The sequence below is a fragment of the Anguilla anguilla genome, chromosome 3, assembly GCF_013347855.1.
Source record: "Anguilla anguilla isolate fAngAng1 chromosome 3, fAngAng1.pri, whole genome shotgun sequence".
Lineage (NCBI taxonomy): Eukaryota > Metazoa > Chordata > Actinopteri > Anguilliformes > Anguillidae > Anguilla > Anguilla anguilla.
In genome coordinates, this window is record NC_049203.1 from 43724258 (window position 1) to 43742657 (window position 18400).

An 18400-nucleotide genomic window follows, 5' to 3' on the forward strand; every position below is an offset into this window, starting at 1 on the left:
ACATCCCGCATATATTAACTCAGCTACAGAAAGTTATGACATCCATTTTGAATCAGAAACTTTTTGAGGAAGTTCAAAAGAACCCGGCTTCGTTTGATAATGGCGAACCCAAGTACAAAATCGCCACAAAAAAGCCAACAGCCGAGCAGGCGTTGGGACAGTGATCGCCACGAAAAGGCCATCCACTGTGTGGCCACCCCAGAAAATCCCGGAAGCCAAGCCTTGAGACAGATGGAACGTAAACGTAGACTATTTGGGGTTGGGGGAGGGCAATCTTCTTTTTTTATTTTTCTTAATCTTAATTTCAGTGGTGAAATAAATTCACATGACCACTAGACCACTGCCTAGTCAAACGGAACATAAAAATGAGTCATTTGGAGAATTTTACCAAATGTACTATATTTACATCCTGACCGGACACCAGGCTGTCTGCTGGTTTTCCGTCCTTTCTTAGGGTGGTGTTGGGGAAGTGAGAATTTCAAATATGACCATTTTCGAATCCAGCAGTTTAATCAGCTAGCACCCTTGTTCAATGTCCGGCACTCTGAATACCAAACAAAAACCAAAAGCGCATCGAGAGTTAAAACTCCTCAATTACCCAACCCGTAAAATAGATTTATTTGATTTCATTTGGTAAATATTATCAAAGATATCAATTATTAATTAAATCGCCAAATTCGTTGATAGGCAGAGCAACCCGTGGGGTCAAGATGTACGACTCAACCAGATTAAAATGAAGATATTTATTACACATATTCAGCATCTAAAGACAAAGGTTCAACTACCTTAACAAACCATGAATGTTGCAGACATGAACAGGTTATAGTCCCAAAAGAAATGAATCAAAGAAAGACAATATTGAACCACAGCTTGTTTCTTTGAAGATAAGAAAAACCCAAAACACAGAATATTCTCAAAAGCCAGGGATGAAAATGTGAAAATGGCAGATGAGCTGTATGGCTGAGGATGTAATGCCCTGCGTACTCTAAACACCCGCTCCACATGCAAGGTTCAGATTCCCCAGACACCCGCAGCAGACATCAGCCCTCGACGTTGACCAACCCAGCACATATACGCCCACATTTTATGTAGTTGAAAAAGGGGGAGGGACACACCCCCTCCTCTCTTGGCCCATGAATACTTAATGAATGATCAGGGGAGGATAGTTGCTCTGATTGGGTGAAGCCGAGTCTGGCGTCTCACCTGGCTATACTGTATCATCAGCTCCCTGTGACACCAGTAATGTCCCCGGTCTCTGCCCTATCAATCCCATATCCCATGGTTAGAAAAAACATCTCAAGTGAGTCAAGTAAAAAAAATTAAAAAAAATTTAATAAAAATAAAGAAATGCGTCTCTCTTGTCTTCTAGGGACAGTAGTTGGAAACTAGCAATAGCTATAATCTCTGTATGCAGTACATCGGTTACATCAACTTGTTTGTAACGAGTTGAAGTGGTACTATAGCCGCGTTTCCACCAAAATTACCCGGAACTTTCAGTCCCAGGAACGACTTTACCAGGAACTAAAAGGTTCCTTCAGCCAATGGTTGTCTGCGTTTCCACCGGGGTCTAAAGTACCGCGAAGATTAGGCAAATTAGCCCACTGACGTTGTCGTCGGTCCATCTGTCATATGATTTCTTCTGTAACCCCATTCTACCACCGAAGTAGCCTACATTATTTTCTAATAACCGGGACAGCCCGGAGGGGTTTATTCCACTTATATACAACGAGTTACCAACAATGACTATATATGGTTACTTTTGTATTTATTGATTTTCATATATCCTCTCAAACACATTCATTATGTTTTTATACGAACATTCGCTTTCATGTCTTGAAATCCGAAGCGACAGAATGCATTCACATTTATATGTATAACTGGCAACAACAGCAGAAAACATGCACACGTTGTAAGCAATTTGCTGTTTGATTACTTTCTCGTCGTCAATTCCATATAGGCTAATGGCAAAATGAAACGAAAACTCGGACTTCCGTGAAAATGTAAATTAGTAGTGGTACAGCCACCGTTTGCTTTTCTTCGAAGTTACTGCTAGCCGAGCAGCGAAGTGTGCCCTCCAGATGCGAACCATGCACCATAAATTAGTCCATAGTCTTCCTGGTCTTTTCGTGGAATTGAAAAATGGCAGTAAAATTGAGTAAAATTACGGCAGTCTGAAAAAGCTAAAGGGAAGATTACTAGAATTAACCTGTTATTTTACCCTAATAAAAAAGTGCGGAAGGTGATTTCCAGTTTGCTTGTACTGTATCACCAATGTTAATTATGCAGAACTACCGCATACCTCACATAACTGTATCAAACGTTTTGAGTCAATTACAACGGGCTAACAAAGAAAATCCGGAAGAAAATATTCAGCAACCGAATTAATCCGTTTGAATGTTTTGGTAGCCTACGTAATATGCTGTCCCAGCACGAATGCTTAGCATTTTATAAAACGAATACTAAAGCAAGAAAAGAACAGAAGAGCACACGTTATAATTCCAAGACGTTGGCAGGCTATAACCAAAACTAGGCTACTGCGCCGCATAACATACAAGTTTGATTTGAAGTTATTATGAAAATAAATTGGTTTGCCGCTGCATATTTTCAAACATGGTGGGTAATGGCGGAAAATAAATACAACACAAATGCTGCGAGTACTCGACCAATCAGAAATGTTCAGCGCTGCAAGCTCCACCCAAAAGGTTCCTGTACTTTCGGAAAGTACTACCCCCCGAGCAGGAACGTTTTGGGGGGTAAAACAAAGCCCCCAGAACTAAATTTAGACCCTAGTTCCTGCGGTGGAAACGCACTGAGTTCCTCAAAAGGTTCCTAGTTCCGGGGTATAGTTCCTGCGGTGGAAACGCGGCTTATGTTGCATTGTCCCTACCAAATAAAGTATATGACATCATACACTCTGATTGGTTTCTCTTTTGGCAGTCTTTTTTCACTCCTGTAGGAAAGCTGGAATGCTACTCCAATAAGTGCTTCCTGACTCAGAAATTGCATGACACTATGCTTGCTCATCAACTAAAACAGCAGCAAATATTCATTTGGCACTAGAGCCTGAATGTTCAGAGAATCTTTTCAAGTTTATATGTGAACTGAAACAAGGCCATACAGCATCATGGTTGATGAAAGCTTTTTCTTTTAAGTAATTTGCTATTTTGAGTTTTCTGTCAAACTTAATTTGCACAGATTTAAACTATTTGAGTTACCAAGAGACATTTTTGTATCTTTCCTTTAGATATTTTACAGTCTTTCTGACTGTTTAGCCTTTTGCCAGTTTATGGCTGTTTTGAATTTGATTGATGGCACAGGTGTACATGTTGGAGCCAGTGCATGTATTGAAACGCTAAGACTCTATGCACTTTGTTTTACACGGATTCATCTCACAGTTGTTTAAAATTCTGTGAAACTGACCAGGCATCAAAGTGTTAAAATTATGTAAATATCTTCTTCAGTTACAAACGAGGTATTGTAGATGATTATCCTGCAATATATCACGAATCACAGAAACAGCAGTATCGTGATAACATTGTATTGAGAGTTACTCTGTGATTCCCACCCCTAATGTGTATACCTATATATTTTTGTTTGGTATACTTTATATAAAACATTACAACTTTGTGCTGTCAATAAAGCCTGTTAATGTCAACAAAAAAAAAAAAAAAAGTTGTGTAAGTCGCTCTGGATGAGAGCGTCTGCTAAATGCCTGTAATGTAATGTAATGTAATAAAGTTAAATGCGTTTTGTTCCGTTTTACCGATATAACACTGTTGACATTAAATTATGCCGACTTTATAGAACGCACAATAGCCAAAAGGGATTCTCGTGAAAATCTAGAATAGTGCTATTTGTGTAATACAAAAGCAGAGGAAAGGGTCAAAACAAACGAAACCGTGTCTGCAAAAAATACTTGTTTATTGGAGTTGCTGTTGCCGTTTATTGTGCGTGCTCAGTTTAGAACAAACAAAACAGGAACTCCTTGAAGACTCCACAAGTCTTGTACTGTGTACCCATGAAGTATTTATTTAGCTCTGTCCTAAATCTTTCAACTAGTTTGTCTGAATATGTGCTTGCAAGCATGTATCACACATGGTGATGCTGAGAACAAGCTTGTTCTACAGATTTTAAAAGTCAACGATGGAAATGTGTTGTTATAATTAGATTCCTTTTTTGTGGCTACATCGAAGACATCGACTTAAGCCCTCAAAATATTTCAAGGGAATGAAATTCACCTCTCACTCTTCAGCTCTCAAATCCACTCTTGGAACATCACTCAATTATTTAATGTGAAACACACCATGTACTTTCACATTATCATATTAAACAGAATCGTGTTCAGGAATCAGCCGCTCTTCGGTGATTAATTTAACTTTTAATTATGACAATTATCAGATTAAAGAATTTGTGTTCACTGAGCCTCAACACTTGCTGACTGGGGAACATCTACTAAAATGCAATTCCAAGGCTTTTTTTCTCCTTTTTTTAAACTAGAAATAGCAAGTAAATGGATTTTGATTTAGAAACTTGGGGGCAACGTCTGACTTAATTGGTCCGTTTCAATCCGGGAAAGAGGAAGCTGAAGGCTGTAGATCTCGGAGGCCACCGTCATGTTCCTGTCCTTACAGTTTGTTCAAGGGTAAACCATTAGAGATTTCTCAGTCCCAGAATGCAATAGGCCAGAAGAGCTCTGAGTTCTGCTCAAATGAGTGTGTCGGCCTCCTCCATGGACGCCATTTCCAAATCCTCTTCCTCTGCCTCCGCCTCTTCCTCCTCCTCTTCACTGAGGGAGTCGGCAGCCGGCCTCTTGATCCCCTTTTGGTTGGATAGGGCCCTGGCGTATTGGATGTTGTAGATATTCCAGTCACAGCTGCATTGGGAGCCCAAAACAGGAACAAACACCACACACACACACACACACACACACACACACACAAAGTAACAAAAGTTAGAGAGCAGAGAGCTTGTAACTCCTCCGGTTGTATTTGCTATACCTGAGAATATCCATACTCACAGTTTAGACAGATCCTCGAAGTGTCTCTGAATGCTCTTCTGCAGTGACTGAATGATAGGCAGTATTGCTCCTGACCTGTTAAAACGTTACAACATGTACAGATTAGAGCAGGGCACTCAGTCCATGTTTTGTAACACCTTTCTGATGTTAAAAACAAGTTCACTCTTACAGTGCAATAATAGAAATGATAACAGACTTTTCCTAAGGAGACAAAAAGTAGCCTGCATTCCAAATATAAGTACGTTGTAGGTTTGAACAGTATACCAAGAATACCAGAGGCACCAATACTGAATTGATACTGATTTACTGAAACACCAATGATCGCACTAGCTCATGGAATTCTGCGTCTTTGGAATTCAGGACATTTCAAAATCTATTTTAAATTCACTTGTGTTCTGATAAAAAACAACTATTTGTGCCATAATATTCCAACTCACAATAATAAAACAATAAGTGTGTGTCATTCCTTATTCATTTTATTTTATTATGTTGCATTGTTAATACATGTATTGTATTGTGATGTAATTTTGTTGGTTTGTTGTGTTGTGTTGTATTGTAGTGACTGGAAAGCACTTTGGCGCAACTCCTGTTGTTTTTGTGTGACGACTTCATTATTTCATTATGACAACTGTAACAGAAGCAGGATGAAATAGCAGGATTAGCATGTGCAGGTTTGCGGTGAAAGCTTCACCTGTTCTTCAGTTTCTGTCCGTGCAGAGTCAGGAGCCGTTGGGCCCAAGTGAGGTAGAACTGCAGATGCCCGGAACTTTCCAAAGCTGACCCCACAAAATGTAGCAGCTTCTCAACGTAAATATCAGGTAGAGAGCCGCACACCACTGAGACTAAAACACACAATATAACATTAACCATTACTTTTACACACACACACCACAGATTAAAACACACAATATAACATTAACCATTACTTTTACACACACACACACACACACCACAGAGACTAAAACACACAATATAATATTAACCATTACTTTTACACACACACACCACAGAGACTAAAACACACAGTATAACATTAACCATTACTTTTACACACACACACCACAGAGAATAAAACACACAATATAACATTAACCATTACTTTTACACACACACCACAGAGACTAAAACACACAATATAACATTAACCATTACTTTTACACACACACACACACACACCACAGAGACTAAAACACACAGTATAACATTAACCATTACTTTTACACACACACACCACAGAGACTAAAACACACAATATAACATTAACCATTACTTTTACACAAACACACACAACACAGAGACTAAAACACACAATATAACATTAACCATTACTTTTACACACACACACACACACACACACACCACAGAGACTAAACACACAATATAAAATTAACCATTACTTTTACACATACACACACCAGAGACTAAAACACACAATATAACATTAACCATTACTTTTACACACACACACACACACACACCACAGAGACTAAAACACACAATATAAAATTAACCATTACTTTTACACATACACACACCAGAGACTAAAACACACAATATAACATTAACCATTACTTTTACACACACACACACACACACACACACACCACAGAGACTAAAACACACAATATAAAATTAACCATTACTTTTACACATACACACACCAGAGACTAAAAAACACAATATAACATTAACTATCACGTTTACACACACACACACCACAGAGACTAAAACATCCTGCTTCCCCAAAACCTGGTCAATCATCCAGGAGTACTCACTCTGCTCGTGCGGGACGGCTTCCAGCACCTCCCTGGTGAGGGCGGCTTCATTGAGGCGGAAGGCCAGCACGATGGCCGCCGCCCACTCCGCCCGCCTCAGCTGGCGGCGCACGCTGGCGGGCGTCACGTCCAGGTCCAGGTCGAAGGGGTCAAACACCAGCGTCCCGTCCAGGGAGTACACCAGCAGGCCCTCCGTGGAGCTGGCCGCCCAACTGCGCCCTGGCGAACGCGCGCGTTAAACACGGGACGCTTAATTAAAGCGATTGTGACGCAGAGCTGTCAATTTCATACAGCAGCACCGCAGCTACGGTCAATTCTATCCAATAAGACTATCCACTATCCTATAAGAAATGTGTGAGGAGCTCAACAAAGATAGCAAGCCCTCATAGCTTTCTCACGCTGCTAAATTAAACCGAAAACACCGCTACAAAAGATTAACAAACATTTGGATGGAACACACAATCAAAGTGACTTGCTGTTAATTTTTTCCCCCAAAATTCCGTCACCCGATTTAACACACGGACCTGATTTTACAGTTTTTATTTAGCCTTTCTTTTTCCAGGTAGGTAAACTGAGAACTCTAATCCTTTCACGCACTGTTGGCCTGCCCAATCACAAAGGAATACAAAGAACTGTGCTATAGCCTATCAGATGTAGGGGGTGATTAGATGCGCATTAGATGTAGAAAGCTGATTTTCCAGGGAATTTGACCAGAGCACCAGGGTTAGCTCCCATACTCCAATAAAGTCCCACAGGATCTTCAATGACTACAGTATGTCAAGACCTTCATCAGAAGACCCCTCAAAGGATGGCATCTTCTACAGCACAGTGTTGCCAGCACTGTGCTAGACAGACCTGGGTCAAATACATTTGTTTTGGATTCAAATACTTTTCTATGCTTTACTGATCTTGTCTGGTGTATTGGAACCAATGAAATACTCTCAAAAAGTGCAAACCCCGCCTTCTGGTCATATTGGCAGGCTTAATTACAACAGGCAAGATCAATATAGCACAGAAAAGTATTTGAATCCAAAACAAATATGTATTTGAGCCAGGTCTGGTGCTAGAACACAGGTCCAGAGGGAACAGCGCCCCCTTCTGTTTGCCTTCTGGCAGCAACCTAATTTTCCCAGGTCTCCCATCCGAATACTTGACATGAGAAGGGCACATGGCGGTATAGCTGCTGGTGAACATTACGAACCTCTCATGAACAAATTTGCGCCAAAAGCACATCCCTGCTGCCAACAATAATAAGAATAATAAAATTAGCGAGACGAGGTTGAAATCAGCCTGCCATGACCGAGTTGCCCTGGTAGCTTTTGTTTCCGCAAGCGACCAGCTAAATGCAAGGCAGAGAAGCCATAGCACACAAACAGCAGCTGGAGAGAGCAGTGCATGCTGGGACTCACCAGTGGGGGAGAAAGAGAGGGAGGTGACCCGAATCTCAGGCTTAAAATGACGCGAGCTCATGTCTCCTGCAGAGTGAGAGATAAACACACAAAGACACCAAATATCACTAATGGTCATTTATGTCATTTTCTTTTTCATTTTCCTTTACTGTATCATCAGCAGGCAATACTCTGTTAAATTACAATCATAATCCAGATGATACAAAATTTGATATGATTCTATAAAATTCTTGTAACATATACTGCAAATGCATGCATTTGTCATGCCAATAAAGCAGTCTGAATTAAAATGACCCCACCCCACCACTCCCTCCCTCCCTCGCCATTACCTCTCCTGACTCCAGGCAGACTGAGAGCCACAGTGTCCCCGTCCCCCACCCCCTCATCCAGCAGGGCCAGGCTCCCGAACTCGGTCATCTTCCTCCGGTCCAGGTACTCCTGCATGCACACATGAATATATGGGATATACGAGTCAAAGGGGTTTCCACAAACCATGTCCAAACCGCAGGGTTTCCCACACTCGCCCACACTGCCAATTTCAGGGCTCATTCTCTCCCAAATTCAAGGACCCATAAAGGCTGCCATTGGTGAGCAGCGATGGCTATGTCCTAAGGCCAAGGCCACATCACGAGTGAGTGTTGCAAGTTATACGTAAAGCAGAATTTAGCAGAATACCAATACATCCATATTTTGTCATTTTTCTAAAACTCAAACATTCTTAATTTCATTTTCCTGAATTTGAAAGCTTTTCAAGGTTTCCCTTTTTTTAAGGAATGTATGAATCCTGGTTTTCACGAAGCACTCACTCCTACTTAAACGTAGACGGGATGGTGAAAATATATGTAAGAGCCATTTCAACGGGTGGCCATTTGAAGAGGACAGCGCGAGCGTCGTACCTCCATAGCGTCCAGCGACAGGTTGCAGGAGATCTCAAACTTCTTCATGAGGATCTGCTCGGCGATGTTGTAGATGCAGACGAACTTGGACTGGCCGCCCGCCAGGATGCACTGCCCGTCCGCGGAGTAGCACAGCGAGGTGAAGGACCTGCGCAGAGCCGGAGTCGCCGCTCAGTCACAGAAACACTCGGCCTGCTCGTGGATTTACGTCGGCCAGAGGTGCCCGAGTCACTGCCCAACCGTAAACCACCTTGCTCGCCAGCAGATTAACCCACAACTCTGCGCCCGTACAACGTCGTCACAATCATGAACTACGGCTGCACGGTATATCGAATATGAAATATAACCGCCGCCGTGGGGCGTATAGGCGATCGTTTCTCTTTCCTTAATTACACTTGAGGCAGTAGTAAACATTCTAGTGTCAGAGGCCACGTGAAACGCTTCTGGGGAAAAAACTTCACTGTTATCTATTGGGCTTGTATAAGACAATCAGCCAATCAGCAGCTTCTTTGCTTTTCTAGTCCCATGGAAGCTGCAGGACCTTGCTGCTTATTGGTTGTCTTTTTCATCCAGAGTGTGGGTTAACAAGGGCAGTGTGGATCAGACATCAGGGCTACAGGTCTGAGGTTTAGGTTAACAGGGGCAGTGTGGGTCAGACACCAGGGCTACAGGTCTGAGGTTTAGGTTAACAGGGGCAGTGTGGGTCAGACACCAGGGCTACAGGTCTGAGGTTTAGGTTAACAGGGGCAGTGTGGGTCAGACACCAGGGCTACAGGTCTGAGGTTTAGGTTAACAGGGGCAGTGTGGGTCAGACATCAGGGCTACGGGTCTGAAGTTTAGGTTAACAGGGGCAGTGTGGGTCAGACACCAGGGCTACAGGTCTGAGGTTTAGGTTAACAGGGGCAGTGTGGATCAGACATCAGGGCTACAGGTCTGAGGTTTAGGTTAACAGGGGCAGTGTGGATCAGACACCAGGGCTACAGGTCTGAGGTTTAGGTTAACAGGGGCAGTGTGGATCAGACATCAGGGCTACAGGTCTGAGGTTTAGGTTAACAGGGGCAGTGTGGATCAGACATCAGGGCTACAGGTCTGAGGTTTAGGTTAACAGGGGCAGTGTGGATCAGACATCAGGGCTACAGGTGTGAGGTTTAGGTTAACAGGGGCAGTGTGGGTCAGACACCAGGGCTACAGGTCTGAGGTTTAGGTTAACAGGGGCAGTGTGGATCAGACATCAGGGCTACAGGTGTGAGTTTTAGGTTAACAGGGGCAGTGTGGATCAGACATCAGGGCTACAGGTCTGAGGTTTAGGTTAACAGGGGCAGTGTGGATCAGACACCAGGGTTACAGGTCTGAGGTTTTGGGGGTGGGATGAGGGGGTACTCACTTGCCCTTGGACGCCTGCTTGGCTGTGATCTTGTCCGTCTCCTTGCGGCCCGTCTGCAAGTCGTGGCGCCCGACGATGGAGCCGGTCTGAGTGGCTGTCTGGGGGTTCCAGAAGGAGATCTCCCCGTCCAGCGTGGCCACGGCCAGCTCCTCACCGTCCGGCCGATACGTCACCGCCAGGCCTGGAGATCAGCAGCACAGCGCAGCACACACAACACAGTTAGACTAACCACACACACACAACACAGTCAGAGCAGTTAGACTAACCACACACACACACACACACACACAACACAGTTAGACTAACCACACACACAACACAGTCAGAGCACAGTTAAACCACACACACAACACAGTCAGAGCACAGTTAGACTAACCACACACACAACACAGTCAGAGCACAGTTAGCCAAACCACACACACAACACAGTCAGAGCACAGTTAGCCAAACCACACACACACACACACACACAACACAGTTAGAGCACAGTTAGCCTAACCACACACACAACGCAGTCAGAGCACAGTTAGCCAAACCACACACACAACACAGTCAGAGCACTGTCAGTCAGACTACACACACAACACAGTCAGAGCACAGTTAGACTAACCACACACACACACCCAACACAGTCAGAGCACAGTTAGCTAAACAACACACACACAACGCAGTCACATCACAGTTAGCCTAACCGCACACACACACAACACAGTCAGAGCACAATTAGCCAAACCATGCACACACGCACACATAATGCAGTCCGAACACAGTTAGCCAAACCACACACACTCACAACAGTCAGAGCAGTTAGCCAAACCACACACCCAAATACAGTCACAGCAGTTAGCCAAACCACACACAGCTAGCAAGCGTCCGCCCAAGACGTTTTTGCACATCAATTATTCATAGTGCGGACAATGACATTGTGCGCTAGGTCCCGCCACTGAAGCCTCACCGTCGGACGTCAGCTGCAGTATCTCCTTGGTCTGCCAGCTGTCCAGCATGTCCCACAGCCTGACGGTCCGGTCCCAGGACGTGCTGGCCAGAACCGACCGTACCGGGCTGAAGCTCAGGCAGCTCACCGGGCCCTCGTGACCCGCCAGCACCTGTCAGTCACAGACACGTCATTCATAAAGACAACCGGAACAACAGGGGTCCTCAATCTCACCCAGAAAGGGCCGGTATGAGAGCAGCCTTCCGTTTTAGGCAAGCAGTGACGCACCTGATTCTACCAATCAAGGACCTTAGCAAAGACTCTATTGGTCGATTACCAGAATCAGGAGTGTAACCGCTTGGCTGGAATAAAAGCCTGCACTCACACCAACCATTTCTGGACAGTACTAATCCCTGCTTATTATTAATAATAATAATAATAATAATAATAATAATAATAACAACAATAACATTGAAAACATAACCATAATAACAAGCATGACAATGATGAGAAGAACAGACAGAGTCATATAGCTGTGTTGCCTTCCCTCCAAGAATCCCCATGGAGAAAAGGTGGCCAAATGTGGTGAAGAATCCCCCCCCCACCCCGTACCTCCAGCAGGCGGCCGGTCTGCAGGGACCACAGGAAGACCTGGAAGGAGTCCTGTGCCCCGGCGCACACCAGCTCCCCGCTGTTGTCCACCGCCAGGCAGGAGAACTGCGACGGGCGGGGCGAGGTGAAGGTGCGGAAGTTCCGGTACCTACAGAGCAGCACAGCCAGGCTATTAGACATTACGTTACATTACAGCATTTAGCAGACGCTCTTGTCCAGAGACATAACTTCTTACACGGCATTTACATTGCACCCATTTATACAGCAGGATATATACTGAAGCAATACTGAGTACCTTTCTCAAGGGTACAACGGCAGTGTCCTACCCGGGAATCGAACTTGCAACCTTTAGGTTACAAGACCCATTATATTACACTGCTGCCACTAGAGCGGGAGCCAACCCCACGCCCAGAAGAGGCACGCCTGCGTAAAGTAAAAATCATGTGACTGCAGTTCAGTTTCTATACGAGACACGCAAGGGGTGGAGAGGTTTGGGGCGTGGTTACGGAACCCCCTGTGACTGGGCGGGAGGAGGACGGCGGGGTTTGGGGGCGTGGCCCTCTCTCACCGGTGCAGGTCGAAGGCCCTGACGGTGCCGTCCAGGGAGGCGCTGACGATGACGAAGCCGCGGGAGGTGAAGGTGACGGCGGTGACGCTGCTGGTGTGCTCCGTGAAGGTGACGAAGCACAGGCCGCTGTTGGTGTTCCACACCTTCACCTGGAACGAAACACCCAGAAACCCCCTTTCACCGCCTGAACAAAAATTGTGTCTCTGGTCCCCCCACATGGGGATGGAAAGCTGCCGTTTCAAACGTTTCAAACGCAGCTATTTGAAATACGCATTTACGTGCATGTGCATTTCATATTCAATGCGGTTTGCTTGTCCCTTTTTTAAGGCATTACCTTTATTCAACCAGCAAAAAAAACCTAGGCCTCCATCATTCTGACTGTAGTGTATAGTTATTGGTATTCACTTATTGTATGTCATTTGTATAAAGGCATCTGCCAAATAAGCTTAATGTAATATAAACACGTTTCTTGGAGATGCTGAAGATGATGCAGTTAAGTGTATTTTTGCCCGCTGTGGTTCAGTGATTAGAGCTAATCACATCTCCACAGTCTGCAAAAGTTGGCCACACCCTGTAGCAGGGATCCTCAACATTTTTCCTGGAGAGTCAAAGTGTCTGCTGGTTTTGCTTTTACCCTAAAATCGGGAAACAATTCAGACCCAAGAAACCAGCTGAGGTAAATATCAAACATCACATCAACCGATTTAACTCATCAATCAAATGCTGAGCAACGACAAAAATCAGAAGACCCTGCAGCTCTCCAGGGCTAGGGCTCAGCACCACTGATCTATAGCCCCCCGCTCCAGCTCAGAAAAGAGACTGTCTTCGTACAGCGTGAAGACTGAACAGAGGAATATGGAAACGAGCATCTCTAGACCCCTCACCTTCCCATCATCCCCTCCGGTGGCAATGTACTGTCCATCGGGGGAGTACGACAGGGCGGCCATGTTGTTGAAGTGTCCTTGCTGCTTGAATACATAGGACTCACTCTGCCACTCCCACACAAGCAGCTGGCCCAGACCTGAGATATAAAAACACTCACTATCAAACATACAACACACCACTACAATTCACACAACATTCTAAGAACATTCACCATAAAATACACAAAACACTCCAGACACACATTATAGAACAAAATATAAAGCATGCAGCATACAACAATCACTCCAAAACAAACAGCAACATACAACACTTACTAAAAAGATGTAACAATTCTCACTGTAATACAAATAACACCAAAACATAGAACACAGCGCAAAATTGTACACTGCATAACATATCAGCCCTAAAAAATGACATTTTAAGTGAGAGACCATGGTGGACAAAGGCAGGTAATTCACAGAAGCAACTTGCCATTCCTCTTGACCACTGCACTGACAAGGCACACAACAGGCTGCTGAGGATTCAATACAACATTAGCTCTTAGAATCGACAACCACACTGAAAAACCTGACAGTTTTTCACCAGTGCACTTGTCAGTTTAAAAGCAGGGTCTGTTGCAATTAGGTAAGCACAATGAAAGTTTTTCAGAGGAGTGCAAAAAAAAAAGAAACATTTCTGAAATGTCAACATTTTCACTCATCTTTTAAATAAAAACACTAGTGTGCCATGCTAATATCAGAGATGCACATAATGAGTGCACAGGCAGTACCTGAGCAGCCAAATCCGATCCAGTCCCCTGGGCTGTTGATACATATGGAGTTGATTTGCTGGTCAGAAATGCTGCAAAAGAAAACCCAGGACAATCACAGCCAGGTACATTTCAGCTAGCTCTGTGACGTGAAATCCCCATTCACTCCAACATTCCCTGCTGCAAAATCCTTCCCAAATTAGTATGTGTGCCCGATGTTCAGTGTGGGTGCACTGTACAGCTTCAGGCAGCGATGGGAGAGTGAGACTTCATGAAACCACAAATGGGAGGAGCTACTGTATACCACCAGCGACTTCCTGAATTTAACTAATCATTACTGCTTGCTGTACAGAACAAAAGACTTTGATTGGATGAAAGAATCCCATGATTGACAGCTAATTTGTGCTCAGCTGATTGCTGGGTTCATGAAACCTCACCTTTGTGGCACTAGTTTCAGGGCAGCAGGTAGCCTCGAAGGTGAAAAATAAGACCTTGGATGTGAGACAGAGGAGAGGAGGACCAACCAAACTTTTGCCCACTGACCCTCTGGTGCGAAATCAGGGAGATGGAATTCCGGGAATTCAGAAGGGGGTGGGGGGGGCTGATTTGAGCACTGACCTGAGTGAATGGATGAGGTTGAACTCGGGGAGCTCATGCAGGTGGAATATTCCGGAAGCAAAGCCCGTCACCAGGAGGTGGCTCTTCTTGTGGAATGCTGCAGCCGTCAGGTTGTTGAAGTCACCCTCCTTGTTGAAGAAGTGCCTGATCACACAAAACAAACGGATGGACTGAATCCTCACCTACAAACCTTATGACAATCAATTCAGCAGGTCACCGAACTGACCAAATTACACACAGAGCTGGGCTCAGTGTCTCTGAGGGAGATTGAACCTCTTGAGATACAGGCCCCAGTTCCCTGTGCCACACCGCTGCCCAGGTGGCTATACCCACTTGCCCCGGCGCTTGTATCGGACCATCTTGGTGCCCTCCTTCTGCTTGTTCCCATCCGCCTTCCCCCGGATGACCTCCCCCCGGGGCTCTCCCTCCTCGCCTTCTTCTCTCTCCTCCCCGTCTTCTCTCTCCTCCGTCTCCTTCTCTTTCTCCTGGGGCCCGCTTGGACCCTTGGGGCCCCGAGTCAGCAGGCCATCGGGTTCAGTGTCGCACTCCCATACGCACAGGGCCCCGTCCTGGCTCACTGTGTAGAGCTGCCAAGGACACACACACACACACGAGCGCGTGCTCAGTTACACACACACGTTTGAGTAGAACATTTAATCTCAAATGCATGTGCAAATACATCATTCAAATAAAACTCAGTGTACTGCTGTACACACAGAGAAGAAGCCATAGAAAACAAGACTACATGAATGCTGAAGTAGAGCATATGAAACGAAGGCAAAAACAGAGAGAAAGAACAACTCCCCCTGCTGGACACTCTAAATCTCTTTAGGCTGAGAGGGTTACAAAATGCTTTGTATAAATGTTATCCATCGTCAGCTGCACTCACGTCCAGACTGTCCTGCTCGAAGAAGCAGCCCACGATCACATCCTTGTGTCCGCCCAAGCTGTAGTACACCAGGTTAGCCCACCTCTCTGCTCCAAATACCCAGGTGGTCATGTCTTTGCTGCCCACCACGAAGCACCTGCGGGAGGTTAGCGAGCAGTTTGAGGGGCCAGCTCCACACTGCTGACCGTCGTTTTGGATTTCAACACTGTTTAAAATGCTTTCAACTGGGGGCATTACGTTTTTCATGTACGTAAAACACACTTCAAGAGTGCGTTTGGACAAGTTGCCGTTCTGGCAGATGCTACATGTTCACTCGCAAAAGACAACAGCTTCAGCTGTCCGTTTTCCATAATAAGGCTGTGAAGGCATTTGCATCGGCTGGTCACTCATTCATAGCCGCTCCAAGTGTATGTATGTGTGTGTGTGTGTGTGTGTGTGCATGTGTGTGTATGACCGTGCCAGGGACTTGCAGAAAACGTGTGAAAGTCACACATCGGTGGGTCACTCACTTGGAGTCATCGGTCCAGTCGATGCAGGTGGTCTCATCGTAGGGCCCATAGTAGCTCTTGTCCAAAGCAAAGGCATTGAACTCCCTCTTTTTCCCTGGGGCGTGGTACATCAGAGCCACATTCTCTTTGGTCACAATAAACTTCCTATGAGAGACAGTGACAACACACGCATCAATCATACAGACTGCAAAAACATTAAGCAGTTCCACAGCAAAGTCTCCCTCCAACCCAATTAATAAAAAAAAATACTAATGAATCCCTGTGTCTGGATTCCCTAGTATTTCACTTACGAGTGAAAAAGTTATTGATGTACATGCTTACGACACACCCCCTTCATTTAATCTGAAAATAAGTATTTCCTGATACTGATTTTCAGGGGGGAAAATCACATCCCTGATTTCCTACTTCCACAGAAATATGTGACCAGGATGTGCACGCACTGTAAGTGACATCACAGATTTGCGGTTTATCTTCTCAATGACCAAGAAAGGGTGTAACACTTGGCTGAGTATGTATGCTTGCTTCGTGCATGAGAGAGAGAGTGTGTGTGTGTGTATACATATATATATAACAGACCTGCCATCAGGAGAGAAGCGCACACTGCTGACAGGCTTATGGAAATGGAAGTGATGGAGCACTGCCCGTGTCACTAGGCTGACCAGCACTGCTGCACCATCTGAAACACACAGCATAAGCATGGTACATTACGATCTCACAAAGCACATACAGTATAAACACTCCCCATTACGGACCTCACTAAACATACACATCAGACAACATACTCAATCACTCTATATTATAGACCTCACAAAAACACACAAGATTTTCACAAAACATACACAATATAAGAACTTTACAATACGGATCTCATAGAACACACAGTATAAGCATGCTACAATACAGATCACATAAAACAACACAGTTCAAGCAGTTTACATTACAGATGTCAGAAAACATGCAACACACTATTTGGTAATACTACAACTCACGTACATACACAGTTACCCTACGTTCAATAATACACACATGCACGATCACAGATGCAACAATTAATGTATAATTCTTTGCATTAAAGTTCTGGTTGGTCTTACCTTCATCAACCAGAATCGCCAAATTGCCATCAGGAGAGAGGCCCACGCAGGTGATGTTTTTTGTGGTGGAGATGGGCAATGTTTCGGATTTATTACTGTTGGGGAAAATTTAAGAGCAGTGTCGGTCGAGCACAAATCCCAACGCAAGCCAGACAGCGAAAAAGCATCACCCCGCGACGCGAAGGCGGCATAGCACTTCAAATCTATACAAGAATCATTATGGAGACAGAGTGAAAGTCTGACAAGCTAGCTATCGATAGCTAAGTAGCAAGAAAATTAGCTAAATCACACACACACACAAGTCAGGGACTCACTTTTTCAAGTCGAAGACAGATATGCGGTTCCCCACGGGGCTGATCACAGAGTCGCCATCCTTGGAGAAACTCAAATTTCCACGACGATACACCGCACCCAACAAATTTGAAAACTAGAAACGACAACCCAAATCACACTTCAGGCAAGTGACACGTTTCTGTGCAAGTTATATTCTCAATGAGCCACCTGGATTGTAAGCAACCCGTACCAAAATACCCTTTAAATGAATTCAATTCAGAAAATGTTACAAAGGAAGCTACATTTCCTCGGATGCATGTTCACTGCACTACAATAATATGACAAATGAATCGGGGTTCTCCAAGTGTAACAGTTGCATGTACATGAGGCTAGTAGGGAGTAGAGAATACGCTGTAACAAGCTAACAAGTTAAACACAGCCTAATATATCTTTATATTGCTTATTGCAGTCTTCTTACCCTGTATGCGAACTTCATTGTTGACACCAGTCCGGGAACTTTAGAGACCTAAATCATAACGAAAATCCCAACAACATGAATCTATTCACCGGTTTACAACACACATTACTACACTCGCACATGCTCGCGAGCAACGTGAGAATGTTTTTTTTGCTTTCAGTGTATTATTCCGGTTCTCTTTACTGAAAAGAAGGTACCGGTCGAACTATTGTACCCTCTAGCGGCAAGGAGTACCAACCGCAAATGCTAGTTTTAATATTCCGAAGATACACAGGTCTATCACTTGTAATTTGCACCACAGAAATACAAGATAA

At 44.5% G+C, this 18400-nt stretch overlaps 1 protein-coding gene across 1 annotated transcript; it reads right to left on the reverse strand.

Moving 5' to 3' along the window:
• Nucleotides 1-3902: 3902 nt before the first annotated feature.
• On the reverse strand, nt 3903-18230 carry pwp2h (PWP2 small subunit processome component). The gene is made up of 21 exons (XM_035410874.1): nt 18087-18230; nt 17650-17762; nt 17336-17430; nt 16821-16920; nt 16245-16388; nt 15736-15871; nt 15180-15433; nt 14847-14990; nt 14250-14320; nt 13480-13616; nt 12596-12744; nt 12028-12175; nt 11437-11587; nt 10482-10662; nt 9098-9245; nt 8531-8639; nt 8202-8267; nt 6793-7011; nt 5709-5859; nt 5018-5092; nt 3903-4873 (listed from the first exon to the last, which is right to left on the reverse strand). Exons 1-21 carry the CDS (start codon nt 18102-18104, stop codon nt 4705-4707), a joined length of 2778 nt encoding a protein of 925 aa, XP_035266765.1. The 5' UTR covers nt 18105-18230; the 3' UTR covers nt 3903-4704.
• Between the last annotated feature and the right edge of the window lie 170 nt (nt 18231-18400).

Excerpts from the sequence above, each read along its gene's own strand:
- pwp2h (XM_035410874.1), bottom strand. Across the intron at positions 12,745-13,479 it reads CCGGAGGGGATGATGGGAAG|GTGAAGGTGTGGAACACCAA; the intron begins GTGAGGGGTCTA and ends GTTTCGTTCCAG. Across the intron at positions 5,093-5,708 it reads GGACAGAAACTGAAGAACAG|GTCAGGAGCAATACTGCCTA; the intron begins GTGAAGCTTTCA and ends ACGTTTTAACAG.